Raw genomic sequence first — 18,944 nt, 5'->3', positions numbered from 1 at the left:
TCAAACAAACCCTTCACCACCTGCAACATGACATATTCATTTACTATAATTTTTTAATAGGTAGTCTAAAGTAAATATTTAGGTTAATGTTAGATGCTACGGGTGGAATCTCATGCCATGAGTGCATCAATTTGTTAGAGACATAAAAGCAAGTAAACAAGCATTTTATTCATTGGACCACAAGATCTTGTATAAGTCACTGGTCACAATAAAGATTACTGTCAACACTGTCTTAAATCTGTGAAATGGTAGCTTAGGAGTAGCCAAAAACATGCTTAATTTTAATCAGGGGTGGAAAATACTTAAATGATTGTACTCCAGTGTATTGTTTGGGAAGACTTACGTACAGTTTACACACACACACACACACACACACACACACACACACACATATATATATATATATATATATATACACGTATATAGTAACGACCCGCTAGACCAGGGGTGCAGGGGTGTCCAGCACAGGTTTGTGATTTACCTGCGAAAGCACACCTGATTACACTCATCCATTAACTGCCTGGTTTAGTGGGTGTGGGTATTTAATGAAGAGCACTTCTTGTGGTGGAATCATGACCTACCCTATGTCTTACTCTATGCCGATGCTGCACTGGTGTCCGGGGTGGGATAGTGGGGTATGTTGGTGGTACCAGTGAGAGGGAGACCAGCAAAAGTAAAACTGTCGAGGGCTTCAGTGTGGGGACATCGCAGAGAGCAATGGAGCAGTTGGTGCCGTGGAATTGTGAAGAATGAGGGCATCGCAAACCCAGGCCAGCAGGTATATGGATGCCAGCCAGGAAGTTCAGTATCAGCTTCGGGCTGTGGGTTAAGTGCAGAGTGGACAGCAGACGCTTATTGCCCTAACCATCACAGGCTCGCCGATATCCCCAGTGTGACCAGTTTGCTCACACACACCAAGAGGCATCTCAAATGGCTGTAATGCAACATGCATCCAGCTCAGGTCATTCACCGGTAGCGGGCTTTAGTTTATTATTATATTTATATATTTATATATAAATTTATTATTTATATATATATATATATATATATATATATATATATATATATATATACACACACACATTTGGATAAGTTTAAATGTAGACACTTTTTGACATTCATTTACATACTTATCCTTAAGTAAGATTTTGGTACTTTTTGACCCTGGGCGTTACTGATGTTAACACGTTACTGTAAAGAGATTGTATTCCAAGTCATTTTGGACTTTTTTGGAACATTTTGGAAGATTCCTGGTGCCAGTGGACTGCAAAAGTTGGTAAAGGAGCATGTTTACCACATTTCATATTAGCAACACTTAATAATTGTTTGGGTACCGAAGACGCCAATTAATCCAGTTTTGAAAGGTTTTTTCTATTCACTCCTTTTTTTAATACAAATCTTTACATCTGGATCGCAGTCAGGCCAATCTAGCACCTGCACACTTTGATTGCACAGCCATGCTGCTGTAACACATGAGAAATGCAGTTTGGTGTTGTCATGTTGAAATAAGCACAGATATTCCTAAAGAAGACAATGTCTAGAGGGCAGCATATGTTGCTCCCAAAATGTGCATGCATTGTTCAGCATTAATGGTGCCTTCTCAGATGTGCTGGTTACCCATGCACTAATATGCCCCCCCCGATACCCGGACAGACTTTTATGCTGGGAACTTGATTTTTTCTTCCTCCAGCAATCTCTATGATATGATGTTGGAGCACAACCAAAACCTTTTCTTCCTATTCATAAACAGTCTGAAAGGTTGATTCATCATAATACACACTGTGCACAAGTCCATTTCAAAAGAGTTTGAGCTAAGAGAAGTTAAGTGTTTTGGACGTTCTTGACATAATATGGCTTATGATGTGCATAAAACAGACTTAACTTGCATTTGTGGATGCAGAGACTAATTGTGTTTATTAACAGTAGTTGTCAAAGTATTCCTTAGCCCATGTATGATATCCATCACAGAGGCATGCTGGTTCTTGCAGTGTGGTCTGAGGAATTGAAGGCCACGGACATTCAGTTAAAGTTTTCGGCCTTGCCCAAATTCCTCGAATCTTTTGATGACATTATGCACTGTAGAGGGTAAAATATCTCCTTGCAATTGCTCATTGAGGAACACTGTTCATAAACCTCCGGATTATTTGCTGACAATTTTTTTGGCAAAGTGGTGAACCATGACTCAACTTTGATCATAAATGACTGGATGCTCCTTTTGTACTGATTGCATCACCTGTTAAATATGCTTTTTGAACAATTCACAGCATTTCTAGAGTTAAGTTGCCCCGTTCCAACATTTTGGTACATACTGCAGACATCAGTTCAAGAATGAAGTTGATAACAATGAAATTGATGAGTTAAACATTAAATCTTGTCTTTGCACTGTGAATACAGGTGAATGTGGATTCACAAATCACTGTTTTCTGTTTTTAATTTGCTGTCCCAACACTTTTGAAATTGAGGTTTATATTTCCTTTCTTTTTTACAGAGCAGGGTTCACACAAACTGAAGCAGTTAAACAGGTATATACCGGCCTGCTGAAAGTGACAAAACTAGATTGCTGAAAACAAGCATTACTAACATACTTTTGGGGGCAGACAGACTAGACTGCAGATAATAAAAGTTTTTTTTTTTGGTCCTTTGTACCATTTTTGAACATTGGGGGAGGGGTGGTGTCTGGTTGTGAATTAATACTTAATGCAGAACAGCAGTGATGTGTGAGTTGTATGAACTTTGAAGTGCAATTTTGTGCCCATATTTGTCACTAACTGTGACCCACAATAGGAGTTTGGTTTGAATGTTACTACCTAAGCATTTATTTTAAGACCTTGCTAAACTGGCATATGGTTGTATATTTTAACCCCTTAAATGACCAGGACCCACTGGTGGATCCAAACTTTTATGCTACACTTCTGTAACTTAAGAACTACTCAGTTTGCATTGTAGTCTATTTAGTTACTGAACAATAAGCCTTATTGAAGCCTGATTAAGCATAATTAAAATAAATTAACACATTGCTACCACTATATTTTTAATACGCATCTCCATTTCCTGGTAAATGAAAGTTAATCCCTTTATCAGCCTTATTCTTGTTCCTATTATACATGTTTTTCAATGGTTCCCAACCTGGTCCTCAGGGCCCCTTGGATAGTTTTCACCCCTATATGTTACTAGTTGGCTTGGAGGAAAAATGTGAAACGTCAGAAGGGCCCCCAGAAACGGGTTGGGAACCACAGCAATATTCCATATGGTAAAATGAGCCCTCCAGTAGCGCACACTGTGGCCATCAAGGTGTAAAGGGCTGCAACACAAATAATGGACATGGAGAGACTAATCTCACATCCACAACATAAGAATTCATTAAGTAATAATGAATTTAATCTAACTCTTGCACATATTGAGCATTACAAATTCAGAGCTTTCACTTTTGCCTTGTTAGTACAAAGTGACTGTCTGACTAAATAAAGTAGCAAAAGCTTATGAGAAACGTGAACTGTATTGTGTATGTTCATTAAAAGTTGCTGCACTGGAAAGACTTTTTCACAAAAGTAGGTGAAGGTGCTACTACACCGTGCAGTGAAGCAGGCCAGTCAACCGGCTGCTCCAGGAGGGTGACTGGTCAGAGGAACCTGGCAACCTTTATCACAGATAAAGAAAACAAAGCACGTTTTTGAGTTTATGTATTACACCGGCCATGAACCTGTTTACTCAAACCAAAGACATTAAGATTTATTTATATAGCACCTGTCACAAAGTGCTTCACACAAAATATAAAGGGTTTATGAAGGGTTTAGACAGCATGTGGGACAGACAGGGGGAAAAACAGACAAGAAAAACGTGCAATAAAAAATAAAGAAGAGGAATAAGTGATAAATAAAGGACAATACTTCAAAAGGAAGGAAGTCCACAATAACTAAAGATCCACAAATTAGTAATCAGAACACAGTTTGAAACAGATATTCGCTTTAACTCAGGAGGAGGCTCATCTTACAACACTGAGTAAGTTTAAACTCGCTCTCTTCTATTGTGAAACCTTCATTCATAAACTAGGCTACATCCGAGTACTGTGTGCACAGCCTGGGATCTACAGTTCACAAGCAGCCATCAATAACCCAGAGAAATGACGCTCTACGTATTTTCGCAGATCTTCAAACTTAACACTGACGCACAAATGTCCCAGACTGGCGTGCAGCTGCGCTACGCGAACGCGCCGCATGGTTTAACGATCAGCGGAACTGCACACCTGAGAGAAAGGAGCACTAAACAAACGCAGCTTCGACTCCGCTGTAGCACCAACAGCTCCTAGATGAACTCTCTACACTCCGCCTTACAGCAGACACACACCATATTACACCAGACTAGAAAACACCACCGGTCACTTCTGCGGTTACGAAACTCAACGGCTATGGCGGCTCGTTTCGTAAATTCTTACACGCCCACTGCACTGTTATCTAAAAACTCAGGAGGACTCCAACGTCATTGCGGTCGTGAGGGCACCCTAACCTTTTGCTGGGGACTTGAACTTGTCACATAAAGGTAAGACGACAAATAAAACTGTAAAATGCAAATATATATATATGTCACAACGAATATATACTCTGTTTGTGTGCGCGAACTGCTAACATGCTTAACGCTACAAGCTAGCTCACCTTAGCATAACCTTGCAAGGAAGCTCTCACAGTAACGATACACAGACGTGATGTAACTAACTTGGCAAAACGTGGCATTGCAAGGGTTAACCTTCCTACACGGTACATTTATAATACACTCAATTAGCACAAGAGAAGATGCGTGTTTCTTAGCAGATTTGATAGTTAATCTCATGTTTTCACGATTGAAGTTTTCCCCGAGCGTTCCAGTATACAGCCATGCCTTTCTCTTGCACCACGATAGTTTACATATATTAATGGTGTAAGATGTTTCGCGAAATAAACCGACTGAACTTTTTAACCATGCAACTAAACGAAAAAGAAAGTAAATTAAATGCTAGCTAGAATGTAATGCACCAAGCTAGGGAGAAACATGTTTACCCTAACTGTGTAAGCTGATTTAACAGAAATATGAAGTCTTCAGGCTACAGATAAATGTGTCTTTATATGTATCTACATTTAATATGAAGCACTCCCAGTTTTCATAATACATTTTTATACTATTTCTCATTCAGGGCACTTTATTGACACTGAGCAGATCACAGACCGTTGACAAGTTTTCATACACTGGTTAAGATAAGGATTTGGGTTGGGCCGGGGAGTTGGCAAAAGGCAGTTGGTGCGCACAGAAACAAATGGTAGACCTTATTCTCATTGTGGGTATATATAAGAGATGACTGTCCCTCTCAAACCCAAACACAGCAGCTGAATAGGACATATGAACAAGTAACTCTTTCATGGCAGCATGGTGTCTGTGAATGGATTGACAGTTTGATGAAGCTGTATTTACTACCATTCTATAGAGCAATCTCATACCATTAAGGTACAAAATTGGTGGTTTTTGATTCCAGTTTGGGAAAACAGTGCATACTGCACGTTTTAGCATTTTCCCTGCTCTATCATAACTTACCCAACTCAAGCCCTTGAGCAAGATGTAGTAGAGCAAAAAAAAAAAGTACAATCCGTGGGAGCCATCTGATATCAAGATATGCACCACCATTCTTTTGCTTAATAAAGTGTGAACTAACAGCCAGTTAAATGAATTGGTTGTCTTATCCAGCTGTCTCCTGCTGCACTTCAGTCTTAGTTGCCTGGTATATGATACACAGCCTATTCCATAAAAGTCAGGTGACCCTTTTAATGGGGAAATGCTTTGCTCTTCAGTTAGTCCCTGTCTACACGACAACACTGAAAACGGAGTTTCTGAATATCTTCAGCCAGGAAGAGGTTTTGAAAAAGTGACCAAAAATGCAGACAAAATGTTTGCATGTAGCCAAAAAGGCCAGAACGCATAGAAAAGCTATGTTTTAAAAAATGTGGACAAGGCCTTTGTCCACCTAAAAAATGCTCATAAAGACTGTGACTGGATCAGGTATTAGATAATTAGGTTTGGTAGATGTAGGGGAGCACATATCTCATGCTGCCTGTTCGTTAAAAAAAAAAATTCTCTTAAAAGGATTTCAGTGACGGACACTTGAAGAGATGTTTCTGGGTCTTTCTTTGTTGTAGACATGTGGATTCCATTGTTGGGTTTTACTGCCCTACCACATGTTGGTGGGATCTATGGAGGTTTCATCACAAGAAAAGAGGTGAAGACCTGGTATGTTTCGCTTAACAAGCCGTCATGGAGGCCACCTAATGCTGCTTTTCCAGTGGTGTGGACAACTCTCTACACTGGAATGGGGTTAGTATATGCCAGGGTGAAGCCAATTATGTTAACTTCTTAAAATCAGTGCAGACTGGCTGAGCTATTCTTAGGTTAAATAGGTGTGTAAGAAAACTTTGGGTTTGTCGGTGGGCCCTGGCCATTTAAGGGATTACCGAATACTTCTGGTTTGTGTCAGCTCCTCAGGATAAGAGTTGACCCTGAATACCTGTCCACGTTATCATGATATTAAATAATGCAGATGTTTCATTACATATTTTAATAGGCATTTAGTATATTTTGTGACAAAACACCAGAATGTTAAACTGAACAAATAAATATACTGCATTGGATTTTGTAGCGGTTTTTCTCAAACCCTGCTTTTTATTAGCTATGCCAAAACAGTCATATAGTACAACTTTAGACAGAAAATCAGACTAGCGCTCATACAGTCATATGCAAAAGTTTGGACACCCCTGGTTAAATGACATGTTTGTTTCTAAGTGAAAATAAGTTAATACATCCTCTACAGGGGGCTTGTTTAGTTTTTAAAAATATGTTAAATTCAGCAAAGAAACAGTAATTGTGCATTAAAATGTGTTCTCCATTGAGGATGTGTGCTTATCTTCATTTGGAAACTCAACAAATTTAATTTGACCAGGGGCACAAAAACTTTTGCATAGACTGTATGTGTATATGTTTCACTGTTTGTTTACTGCTGCATTCCATATCACGGATATAGATTCAAGTAAATTAATGCCAGACTTTTTGCAAACCTTGAGCATAAATGTTTTATCTTTTTGCAAAATCTATCCTGAATCTCTACAGTCATTTTTGTGACCTTACTTTTGTTCCCATTTAAATAATACGTTTTTCTGAAACCATTGTTTTAGGTATGGTTCATACCTGGTGTGGAAGGAGTTGGGGGGCTTCACAGAGGATACTCTGGTCCCACTGGGGCTTTATGGCCTGCAGCTGGCACTGAATTGGGCCTGGACCCCCATCTTTTTTGGGGCCCACAAGATCAAACTGGTGAGAGTGTATGCTTTTCTCAGCTACATGAAGAGAAGCTATCATGTAACAAATCTTTATTACAGTACAATATTGCAGTACTCTAATGTTTATTGCACTTTGTAGTGTCTGGAGCTGCTGATTGGCACTGCTTGCTGTAATAAATACTACTAAGTAAAACTGTGATTCAGTTCAGAAGAAGCAAAATGATTAGTCATTACCACGTACTATACAACATGTCCTCTATTATTATGCTTGACATTTCTGTACTCTTCTCCCTGCAGGCCCTCATAGAGCTGGTTATGCTTACGGGTACAGTGGCAGCCACCATGGTGTCCTGGTACCCAGTGAGCCGCACTGCTACACTGCTCATGGCTCCTTATCTAGCCTGGCTCTTTTTGGCAACCTCCCTCAACTACTGTATCTGGAGGGACAACCCCGAGACTAAAAAAGACTAGAGTGGACAAAAAGGACACAAATAGCATACACAATTAAGAGGCTATAACTACACAAATGATGCCAGAAATCTGCCTTTGATCATATCCAAGTGCATATTCATGTGAGATTATCTGCTTAGCAACTGACATTTAATAAGTGTGAAAATTAGCTATTTTGTACTATGGTTTTGCATGCTTCTGTGCTCATTTTGTATCAAAATAACATTTTAATGACACTATGTAATTCTTCTCAATAAAAATCTATTAAACCTCAATGTAACATGACTCACTTCCACACATCTGTAATCTATAGTAGTGTATTTTTTTATGATTGCATAGCAAATTCAAGACTGAGAGTGCTCACTAAAACAACAGTTATGTTAACAGTAATCATTAACAGTGTCAATCTAGCCATGGTTAATGAGAACCCTTCATTAAATATGTACATTTCCTGATAAATTGTTAGCAGTTAGTGTACTCTTAGCCAATTTTTTTCATGATTTTAATACAACATATCTTTAATGGTTTGTAAGACACAGACACAAATTACATTAAATACTGTATACAATTTTCATAGAGTTACACTGCATATGAGGCACATGCAGTTGGCTGACAGTAACAGTGGCAATGTACAGAATGTATCTGATGTATTAATAAAATAACCGAAGAATAGTTTGTAAATGAAAATGTGCTGGAATAGAGCCTACAGTAAAAAATTACTGTTTTTCTGACTTCTCAGGAGATGCATCTTCTGGTTTAGAGGAGAATCGCTCCATCAGAGTCTTCCACAATCCTTTCTTTTCTTCATCCGTCTGTTGCATATTTCCTACGAGTGATTTAACAAAATAATCCTAGAGTTATTTGTAACAACAAACCTCTAAAATAGCTCAAATATTAGGCTCATGGTATCAAGTTGGTTAATACTGCTGTAATCATACAGTGAAGCCCAATTCCTCTCTCTTGTATTCTGTAAGAAAAGGTGTTGTCTAGTACTTTCATTTTGTACGTTATATATTTTTGTAGTGCATTATCATCTGCCCCAGACACAGTCAATTTTACAGGCAACTTCACATTACAATACTTTAATTATACTCGCTATAATAAGCAAGGCTGACATTTTCTGGTAAAAATCTGATATTTAACAAAGAAAGAAAAATGATTAAGCTTAAATCTCACCTGTTGCTAATAACATCCGACACTCTTCCACTGTCACACCTGTGAAACTTGTGTCTTTCACTCGTGGGAACTGGAAAGATGTTAGACCAAGTTAATTTAATCAACATGACAAAATATGAGTATTTTATGATATAAACATATACAACCGCAAGACTACTGTAATGTCACCTACAAATACTGAATAACTAAATAAAAAACAAGCAATGTAATAGTGCATCAGTTAACAGATAAACAGCCTAATTAAGTCAAATGATTCAGATACATGCTGCACATCCAATAATGTCTTGCTGGGTCATTTTAAAGTCCAGCACGTTTCCTAATTAACCCAGTAACCCTATTCTTTGTCAGAGGTGGCAGTGTTTCTTCCCTCTGGACAACTACATAGTCACGTTTTTGATGATGAATCTAACAGGATAATTTATCATAAATTCTCAGGGTAGGGGGAATTTTGTTTCGGCACAGAGCCAAAACAAAAAAGATTACTTTTTGACACTCTTTGGGTTTGCAACATGTACAGCTTCATGACATGACAAAACATAGAGTGATTAACCTGTCTGGCTTCAGACTCACCTTTTCTTTGTAAACATTGCTGTTTATTCGAGCCAAACTTTCATACATCTGATCACATTTTTCGGGGTCTGAGATCTGTAAGAAAAATGTTTAATAAAATATTTAATTACTTTTTATTTGTCGTATTATCTTGCCACGTGCTTGTTGGCTTGTTCTGTGCTATAAGGAAAACATATAAATCCCTTAATTTGGGTTTATTTTTTTTCTGAATTACTTTGTAACTCTCAAAAAACTTTACAATATTGATCTATAAAAACCTTATTGCACGTAGTCTCTTTCATCCATAAACTGCCAGTCAAGATTTACATGATATTTACCATCAACTACCATCAGATGATGTGTAGTACAGCAACTGTTCAGATGCTTCAGATGGCAAGTTCTAACTACCATAACAACTAGCGATGCATGATAATGACGATTTATAAACCATGAAATTAAAAGATGATTTAATATTATATATTTCATGTTTTTTTTTAACTGTGCACAGTATTGTATGTACATGGAAAATATCGCATATCAGCATTAGTGCATCCTAAACAGCAGCAGCACACAGTGAAGGGCAAGCAGTGCAGCCATCAGCTCGTTACGGCTGTAATGCAGCAGTAAGTTCAGTTCAGCTATTCAGACCGCAGGTCCCGCACACAAAAACCGGTACAGCACATTCAGTTAGCGAGCTGAACGGGGCTGTTCCAGATAAGAAGTCACTGTTGTTGTCAGTTTTTATGCAGAGGTGACAGTAACTGTAACACTGTCACCTAGTGTGCTTTTTTCCTCCAGAAGCTTCAAGGTTAGATTTCATTACCTGAGTATTTTCACCCTCTCTGAATGCGCTGGCCACTCTCTGTCGTAAAAACGTCCCCAAATCTCGGCCTTTCTTGGTTTCGTCTCTTGGCCATTCCTCACATAACTTCAGGAATCGACGGTACCTGGTGGCAGCCATGTCCAGACTGGCGGAATAGGAGGAGTAAAGTGCGGAAAGCGCGCAGGGACAAACCGAGCGGCGCGTTTATCGTTTTCTGTAACGCTTCAGGCTCACCGCTGGTTGACCCATCCGGCTTTCCGTAGCTTGAATGCAAAGCGGTTTCTTCACGTGTTTTGTCGCATCACAGCGGGTTTAGCATCATAGCTAATGCTTGTGAACGGTCGTTTAATTTGTCGTTCGTGCTAACTTATTTTCCCATCGAAGTTTTGTTACATTTTAAAGGAAATCACAAAAAATGAGTGGAGCAGGAAAGAAAGCAGAAGCAGGGTCTTCTGGAGTTCTGGGCTGGATTAGCTCCACTTATCGGTTCGCCACGGACAGGAACGATTTCAGAAGGTAAAGTTAGGTAGCTAACGTCAATTAACCGGCGTTAGGTAGTTAGCTATCTTAATAAATCCGGAACTTTGTAAAGTGTGTGTGTTCTTAGTTTATCCTGCTACCTGGATCAGTATAATTAGTGTGCAGTGTGTCGCGATTAGCCTGTAAGTCACTGCAGTTGGAGGTTAGTTAGCTTACTGGGTCCTGTAGCTAATATAAATCGTGTGATAAATCTAATGAACGCCAACCTGTAATAGTCCAGGCGTTGTGGCCAAAGAACTGGAAGCACTGTAGACATCTACCTAGGTAAAGTTTTATATTCAAGATAACTTCAGTCAGTGCCGAACGAGGATGACCTTCTTAGCTTAAAGTCACGATTCGTCCGACCACTGACAAAATACAGGACCCCTAAACGTGAACCAAAACCTTACAGCTTTCCATTTTTGATTTCATCTAAAATATATCAACACGTAAGCATGCTCACCAATACCTTTGACTCTATGTTAGTACCAGCCATGTGGGTCAAATAAAAATAAAGGAGTAAATTATAACGATAACTGATTTTTCAGCAGCAAGAACGACCCTCACAAAGAACGGCGTTTCAGTAAATGCAGTTTACACACCTCTGTTCTGTTTTAAGCGGAGAATCTAAACGAGTCTCTGCTGTAAGAAATTCCACCGAATATCACAATATTTGAAAAAAAAAGTACAATTAAAAATGTGTGATTATACCACATGTACCAGTAATTATTTCACGCTATTTTTTACAAAGGTCTTTCCTTTCATATATATTATAGATCACTGATGAAGCCTGGCTTCTCCTTATCCGACAGCAGAGGCTTTCTTCACATTATACCTGAACTTGCTCAACAAAAACACTGTGACCCAAAAACTTCGTTTATAGCATGAATGTCTGAGAAACACTAAAATAAGGATCAGCAAATAGTCTGTTATTGTGCTTGCGTTATTATGTCGACACAAAACAGAAATGACTGTGAAAACTGAACATCGCATTATCAGCCTCATTGAATATTATTGTCATAGTTTTTGAGATAATAAATGTTTCATTCTTTCCTCATTTTTGTCTAGGAATGTTCTTGTGAATCTAGGCTTGTTTGCAGCAGGAGTTTGGGTAGCACGAAACCTGTCAGACTTTGACCTGATGTCTCCTCAGCCAGTCACATAGTTCCTGCCATGCCATGAGATTTTACAGGTGAAAGTTACATTTCATTGTCAGTTGTTCAAATGGATAATAGTACAAAATGCATTCTAAAAAACTGGTTTTCAGACACAGATTAAAACACTGTTCAAAATAGCCTACTACATCCTGCTTGTGTACTGATTATATCCAGAAGTAGTCAGGGGTAATATGACTGAATAATAGGCAGCATGACTCCACACAGGAGCATGAAAACCCAATGCTGAGCAGATTGTTCAGATTAGACCAACTTTATTAAGCTACTATTTTAACCATCTTATCTATACAGTAAGTTGACTTTGTTAAATAGATGAAGCAAACCCACCAGGAAAAGGTGGTGTGGCTTCAGTGTTGCACTGAGTGCAGAGGCATTTTGACATTAATTTTCCAGTTATTAATGGATTGAAAGGCTAAATCCAGCCTAAAGATTGACTACATGACTTCACAGGTCTACTAGTGCCCTTGACTCTTGAGGGCACTAATAGACCTCTGAAGTCATGTAGTCATTCTTTAGGTCTTACGGATTCTCATTCTAAATACTATGACTTTCTCTTGCTCATGATGTTTTTTTGTTTTTTTTTTATCCTCAGGAGGGAACTATGACATTTCTTCTGATCAAGAATGAAAGTTTGCAACAAGGGGACCGATGGCAATAGACCAGTAGACACTGAATGGAAAAAAAAAAAAATTAGAGGACTGTTAAAGCACTGCTTTACATTTTTGTTAAACAAGTAGTGAAACAGCTGACCTTACTGGAAGTGTCAAACTTTATTAAGTATAAATAAATACATTTCAGGTTTATGTTATAAGGTTTTCACAGTTACTTGAGCAGGACGATTCACACACCTGGAAGAAGAGGATATACAAAAGTTATGCATGTTTAACTCACTAAAATGTGTTCACCATAATGAAACCATAATTTTTGAAGCAGTGTCCTTCAGCAAATCTATTTTTGCATTACCTGCTATATTTGCTTTGAAGATAAAAGCTGGACCCATGTCTCTTTTTCCAATCTGCAGGCAAATATGCATTTTGAACTTAAATTAAAAATAGCCCTGAATTGAACAGTTTCATGTAGAATGTCTATTCAAATATTCAGAGTCTGCTTACTCTGTATACTAAGATATTGAGAATTAAACTAGAGATCAGCACTCAAAATCAGTTACCGTGTCTGTGCAGCAAGTATAATAGCTGTAGCAGTTTTCAAGCGGTTTTGGGTTAGGTGGAGGAGGAAGGCTTCTGGAGGCAGCCCCAACATCTGAGTCTTTAACTCCTCTACACGAACATGGGCGGGGAACATGGCGTGGTCCTGCACGCTGAATCTCTGTCCACTGATTTGATTATACATAAATAATTAATGATGTACATGTAGAAGACATTTGTAACATTGTGCACAGGCTCCCAAGACTTGGATTAAACCTAATCTTGAGCGAAAATTCAGTCACTGAACAATTTTAATCTTAGATTTCCAGAGAATGAATAAAGTATAGGAAATCTCTCCCCAAAATGCATTTGAATACAGCACAGCACGAAGAACTTACTTCTTGTGGGAGAGGAGCAAAAGGTCATTGAAGAGGTGCAGGTAGATGTCTGTGCGTGACACTGTGGAGCCTGAGGTGTGGTAACTTTTGACTGTCAGCTTTTTCAAGGCTCCTGCTCGAATCAGATGACGTCCACTTATGACTAAAGGTATTGACTGACGGTTAAAAAAAAAACAATAAGGAAAAAGAAAAAAAAACCCACTTTACAACCAAACAGATACACATTGCTTGGAAAAAAGGATGAGAAAAGATTCAGACCTTGACATTGCCAAAGTCCACCAGCTTCTCCAAGGAAACCAGTTCCTCTGTCCGTTTCATTCTCTGGACATTGCTGTCGCACTCTACCACTATCTATGTTACACAGAATGACCTTGGTATGTAATTTCTTTACAACAATAATGTGACTACCATTTTACAACAACCGTATCTACTATGCTTTTAAGGTGAGGAAAAAAGATCATTTTAAATAAAGCATTAAAAAATTAGATTGGGGTGTCCAGTCTTATCCACAAAGGGCCGGTTTTCATTCCAACAAAGAGCACACATTATCAACTGTTTGAAAACTGAGACCAATTGATTAAATAAGTGGAATCTGGTGTGTTCCTGCCTGATTAGAACAAAACCCTGCAGCCACACCAGCCCTTTGCGGATAAGACTATAGACACTGCTGAATTAGATAAAAATAATACACAATTTAAAAATGCTGAATTTCATGTGGGAGCTAATAAAATAAGGGATGCATTATGACATCCATACAAAATATCTTAAGCTTACCTCTCGCACAGCTTCAATTGCTTCTTTTAGGTTGGTGACATCAGTGGATTGCTCATCGGTTCTTTTGAGAATGTTCTGAATCAGTGACAAAGAAAATATGTTGCATCAAATTATGCACAACAAGGTACCCAGGAGGTTATGCGATTTTCTCAAGAGTTTTAAAAGGTCTCCCATTCTTGAGTTTGAGGAAGCCCACCTCTAGAATAAGCCTTAATCGTGTGATTCTTTGGAAAGGAAGGACCAGAAAGGACTTGAGTGTCTGTCTCTGGCATACCGGATCCTTCTCCAGCTTCTTTACAGCCATCACAAACTTCTTATTTTCCTGCCTGAATAGAAAGGCACAAAAGTTACACAAGCAAAAAGGGGTTTGTTGAGTTTAGATGAGGGGAGATGAAATTGGACAACAGAATAAACACAACTAACAAAAGTTTTGAAATGAGGGCCTCCTGATACATCATGTTGGTGACATAAGGCACATAGACCCGACGAAACGCTGATCGGTGACTCAGCACTACGTCACCAATTTTAGACATCACCACATTCTGACCCAGCCTAGCCTCCAGGTCCAGAAGGAATCTGACAAGAAAAGGACAGTGTAAAAATTAGTTGTCTTAGATACTAAAGCTATGGGGAAAATAGCAGACTGTAATTTGATGTACATTTTATCCTTACCCCTCACTGACCCTACAGACCTCCTTTAGGTTGGAAAAAAGAACATGATTCTGTACGGGAGATAACGTGTTCCTCAGCTCTGCAGAGCCCTGAAACAGCCCAACTGCCACCTGCAAACTCTTCTGATACGAGGTTTCTGACAGAATTAGTTCAAACATGGCCTATGCAAAAAATACAAAAAAAAACCAAACAAACAAACAACAACAACAAACACATCAAGGGGTATGCTAGAGATTCAAACCAACTGCAGAAAAACTGGATGTATACCTATTATGCCATTAGCATTTTTGTTTTATTGTTGCTTATTCTGTTGAATAAAATAAATTATGGTAATTCAGGCTTTCAGTTTTCTGGGACCACTGTTTTGCAAACTTCAGATACTGTAATATGTACAATGTATAATGAAGATATCTTCAAGTATTTTTTGCCTCATATCCCAAACCTACCGTCAATAAATATGTTTGTAATTTAGGGACGACTACAGACAACTCTGATATCATCTCTCTGACTCTACAGACAACTCAGACAACATCTACCTCTTGTAGCCGAATGTCACTGGCTGTGAGCAAATGCAGCAAACGTTTCCTCTTCACTTCTGGCAGCTCCTGCCACAAAGCGTATGGTGCCACATGTAGCCCTGGAGGGCTTGATACAGAAATAGGGCTGGATGCAGGGGGAGAAGAGAGGCCAGCAAGACAGTGCGACATCACAAGGTCTGCCAGCCTTTTGTGCTGCACCTTCTGAAGGTCTGCTCTCATACATTTCAGCCAGTACTCCTGATACAGTGGCACAGCTACAGAGAGGAAATGAGAACTGATGGCTTGTTCATTTAGAATGCTATATTCAACAGCAAATGTATTTTAAGGTATATAATTCCAAACTTACAACTGTTAATGTATTTCGATTCAAAATTCAACTGAAAGGTTTCCTCTTCCTTCTGCGCATCATCCGTGCACCTAATCACAAAGATTTTCAGTACTCACTGTATACTCATCAACTTAGCTATGCTGAAGTAAAAAGTTGTGGCTTTATTGATCCCCTTTACCAAAGCCTCACATTACATGTTTACATGTAATTTAACAGATTTACATGTTATACCCACATGCATGCATACACTATATGGACAAAAGTAGTGGGATACCTACACATTACACCCATGGGAGCTTTCATAACAGACTCATCCATCAGACTGCCAGATACAGAAGTGTGATTCATCACTCCACACAGTCCAGTGGCGGCCTGCTTTACACCACAACCCCCCCCAATGCCTGGCATTGTGCATTTTGGTCTTAGGCTTGTGTGTAGCTGGTCAGCCATGGAAACTCATTTTGTGAAGCTCCTAACATGCATTTCTTTTGCTGATGTTACTTTCAAAGACAATTTGGAACTTGTTGGTGACTGATTTAACAGAAGACAGGCCCCACTCTGTGAGTTTGTGTGGTCTACCGCTTCGTGGCAGAGCTGTTGTTGCTCCTAGGTGCTTCCATTTCACAATAATAGCACTTACAGTTGAAAGAGGCAGATCTAGCACCACAGAAATTTCACAAACTGACTTGTGGCAGAGGTGGCATCCTATGACAGCGCCACGTTTAAAGTCAATACGATCCATTCAACTGCCAGTGCTTCTCTATCAAGAGTGCAAGGCTAGGTGCTTAATTTTATCCCTCTGTTAGCAATGGAACACCTGAATTCAATAATTAGGAGGGGTGTCCTAATACTTTTGTCCATATATTGTATGTAAACCAATCAGTAGTCATGCAAGATTCCACTTAAGCTCCTCAGGAGCACCTGGCTTATACTACTAGCCAAATACAGTTACATGTAATTTGTGCAAAAATCACTAAAAATGTCATGGCTGGATTTTTTCTCTCATGTTCAGAACTGTGTTTGGCCATCTTTTTACTGGCAAGCATGAGGACAACAAACCATGACCTTTATCATGTGACTTTGGTGAAAAGCTTGGTGAAAATCAAACTGATTTCACTTTTATTCATCAAGCATGGTTGACAAAAGAACTCTGGTCAAAAATTTCCACAGGGTTGTAAAAGATTAAATTTAGGACGTTTATGTTCTCCAGAGGCATTCACCGAAGGCAAATCACAAAGATCACAAACCATCAAGTTACTTATCTGCAGCTGAGGAAAGTGGCTCTGTGGTCTGACTTTAAATTACAGTTCTGCAGGGCTAATGATATTCACCAAAACCGTTAAACCCATCAACGACCCTACCGTTTGACTTCATCTCGTCCACAGTCCTGAACAGGAGAGTCTGGCCGACTGGGCAAGGCCTTGTTATCCTCTACAGTGAAGAGAGGTGCAGTGTGGAGGTAAACACCCTCAAGACTCCAAGAGTCTGAGTTTGCAACGGACCTGAGAGCAGCAGCAATCCCACCAAAGGCGCTAAAAAGGAGACAAGACAAGGATATTGACCTCAAACAAAGGCTATTCAGCACTCTGATATTGTCACAAGTAACCGTATCTTATAAGTAGGAGAAAACGAGCACAGTATTAAACGAAAATCTACCCAAAAGTCCTCTCTGGCGTTTGACAAGCGTTTGTTTTAACGTTGCTTTCATCCATCTTGGACTGTGCAACTGCACAGACTACCGCATCGCTGTTGGCCTACAACACAAAGAACAGTTACAGTTTAACTCTGTCGAGCTCACTACACTCTCCACTGCAAGTGTCTTTAAATATGTCCTTGTTGATTATTTTATTCCAATAAAAGGCCTAGTTATCTTCACAGAACATTGATTGTAAACAACCACATTTGTCCATGCATGCAGTACGTGCCTAAGCAAGCAGCTGTTTATTGGTCGAGTTAGCGATAATGTTGCTTCACTCCAATATCAGCATTTGTTTATTTGCTGTTGTTGCAGGATTAAGACCTACCATCGATAAAAACGTAGAACCCCTGACCTCCCTTCAGTCCACGGTGACATGACAGTACCTGCTCAAGGCTGTAGAAGACTTGAATCCTTCTCGGGTGTGGCTCATTGATTGACATAACACTATCCAGCCCCTCACTAAAACTTTAAAGGGCCCACATCTTACATTTTCCAACCTCTCCTTATTGCTTACAATTAAACAGGCTGGTTTTGTTACTATGCCTGTAAGATAGGTAATCTACACTGTGCCTGTGATAGGTAACTGACATCTGTTCTGATTGGCTGCTTTGTATTGTGCCTCATTCAAAAAGCAGCCTGGGTTGAAAAGTTATGCTTACTTCAGTAAGACTGTGTGAGATACACTGCTTTAGGCTGAATAGGTGGACATATGCAAATAGGTTGGTTTTCATGACATCACAAAAACAATTAATTCAAAATAGGCTGTTTCGGCAGTGTAGTTTCCACATATGGAGAGATGAACGCATTTTGAAATGTTCAAAATGTGTGCATCAAAATCTCTCATTTAGACAAGAAAAGTTTGGTTTTGATAGGGGTGTAGTGTAGAAACAAGGAGATGTACCTAATGTAGTGGTCCATCGTTATACATTCATTAAGTACACTTTTTTGTTTTCACACTGAGTGGACCTCACCAACCATTCTTAAGAAATTTCTTCTTAAGCCCACTTACACAGTTTTCACGAAGATTCTGACATTCACCAAAGTTTTCTTCTTTGGGATTTGTTCTTATTTAAGAAAAGAAACTATGCAAACTCGAGCATAAAGATGCGAACAATTCTGCGGTTTAAGAACACATCATGAATTTGACGTAGACTTTTTCTAAGGTCTTAAGAAAAAATTGGGATAATACTGGTAAATAAGGCCCACGTTCCTTTTTATCAGGTCCCCCTACCACCTATTGGTAGGTTGTTCTACAATTACAGGTTGTAGTCCATCTGTTTCCCTGCATAATTTGTAGCTTCCTTTCAGCCTATTCTTTAATGCTCAGGACCCCCACAAAGCAAGTATTATTTGGGTGGCGGATCATTCTCAGCATTGCAGTGACACTGACATGGTGATGGCGTGT

General features: G+C 39.2%; 4 protein-coding genes across 4 annotated transcripts; 2 read left to right on the top strand and 2 right to left on the bottom strand.

Moving 5' to 3' along the window:
- Positions 1 to 4,326: 4,326 nt before the first annotated feature.
- Positions 4,327 to 8,022, top strand: tspo (translocator protein). Its single transcript, XM_036570883.1, has 4 exons — positions 4,327 to 4,536; positions 6,159 to 6,333; positions 7,188 to 7,326; positions 7,590 to 8,022. The coding sequence occupies exons 2-4, from the start codon at positions 6,161 to 6,163 to the stop codon at positions 7,761 to 7,763; spliced, it is 486 nt and encodes a 161-aa protein (XP_036426776.1). The 5' UTR covers positions 4,327 to 4,536; positions 6,159 to 6,160; the 3' UTR covers positions 7,764 to 8,022.
- A 209-nt stretch (positions 8,023 to 8,231) lies between these two features.
- On the bottom strand, positions 8,232 to 10,477 carry LOC118808313 (ubiquinol-cytochrome-c reductase complex assembly factor 2). Its single transcript, XM_036570884.1, has 4 exons — positions 10,291 to 10,477; positions 9,489 to 9,563; positions 8,919 to 8,988; positions 8,232 to 8,568 (listed from the first exon to the last, which is right to left on the bottom strand). The coding sequence occupies exons 1-4, from the start codon at positions 10,426 to 10,428 to the stop codon at positions 8,459 to 8,461; spliced, it is 393 nt and encodes a 130-aa protein (XP_036426777.1). The 5' UTR covers positions 10,429 to 10,477; the 3' UTR covers positions 8,232 to 8,458.
- Positions 10,478 to 10,555: 78 nt separating this feature from the next.
- On the top strand, positions 10,556 to 12,787 carry tomm6 (translocase of outer mitochondrial membrane 6 homolog (yeast)). The gene is made up of 3 exons (XM_036570889.1): positions 10,556 to 10,806; positions 11,878 to 12,001; positions 12,577 to 12,787. Exons 1-2 carry the CDS (start codon positions 10,706 to 10,708, stop codon positions 11,972 to 11,974), a joined length of 198 nt encoding a protein of 65 aa, XP_036426782.1. The 5' UTR covers positions 10,556 to 10,705; the 3' UTR covers positions 11,975 to 12,001; positions 12,577 to 12,787.
- Positions 12,788 to 12,950: 163 nt separating this feature from the next.
- On the bottom strand, positions 12,951 to 18,023 carry si:ch73-15b2.5 (rho guanine nucleotide exchange factor 19). The gene is made up of 13 exons (XM_036570864.1): positions 17,865 to 18,023; positions 17,497 to 17,594; positions 17,202 to 17,372; positions 15,859 to 15,929; positions 15,510 to 15,766; positions 14,974 to 15,134; positions 14,725 to 14,877; positions 14,498 to 14,627; positions 14,302 to 14,376; positions 13,786 to 13,878; positions 13,528 to 13,682; positions 13,153 to 13,317; positions 12,951 to 12,999 (listed from the first exon to the last, which is right to left on the bottom strand). Exons 1-13 carry the CDS (start codon positions 17,865 to 17,867, stop codon positions 12,951 to 12,953), a joined length of 1,581 nt encoding a protein of 526 aa, XP_036426757.1. The 5' UTR covers positions 17,868 to 18,023.
- Between the last annotated feature and the right edge of the window lie 921 nt (positions 18,024 to 18,944).

The sequence above is a fragment of the Colossoma macropomum genome, unplaced genomic scaffold (genome assembly GCF_904425465.1).
Source record: "Colossoma macropomum unplaced genomic scaffold, Colossoma_macropomum, whole genome shotgun sequence".
Taxonomy (NCBI): Eukaryota; Metazoa; Chordata; class Actinopteri; order Characiformes; family Serrasalmidae; genus Colossoma; species Colossoma macropomum.
Note: the sequence above shows the minus strand (reverse complement) of the source record. Positions and strands in the feature narration are given on the sequence as shown.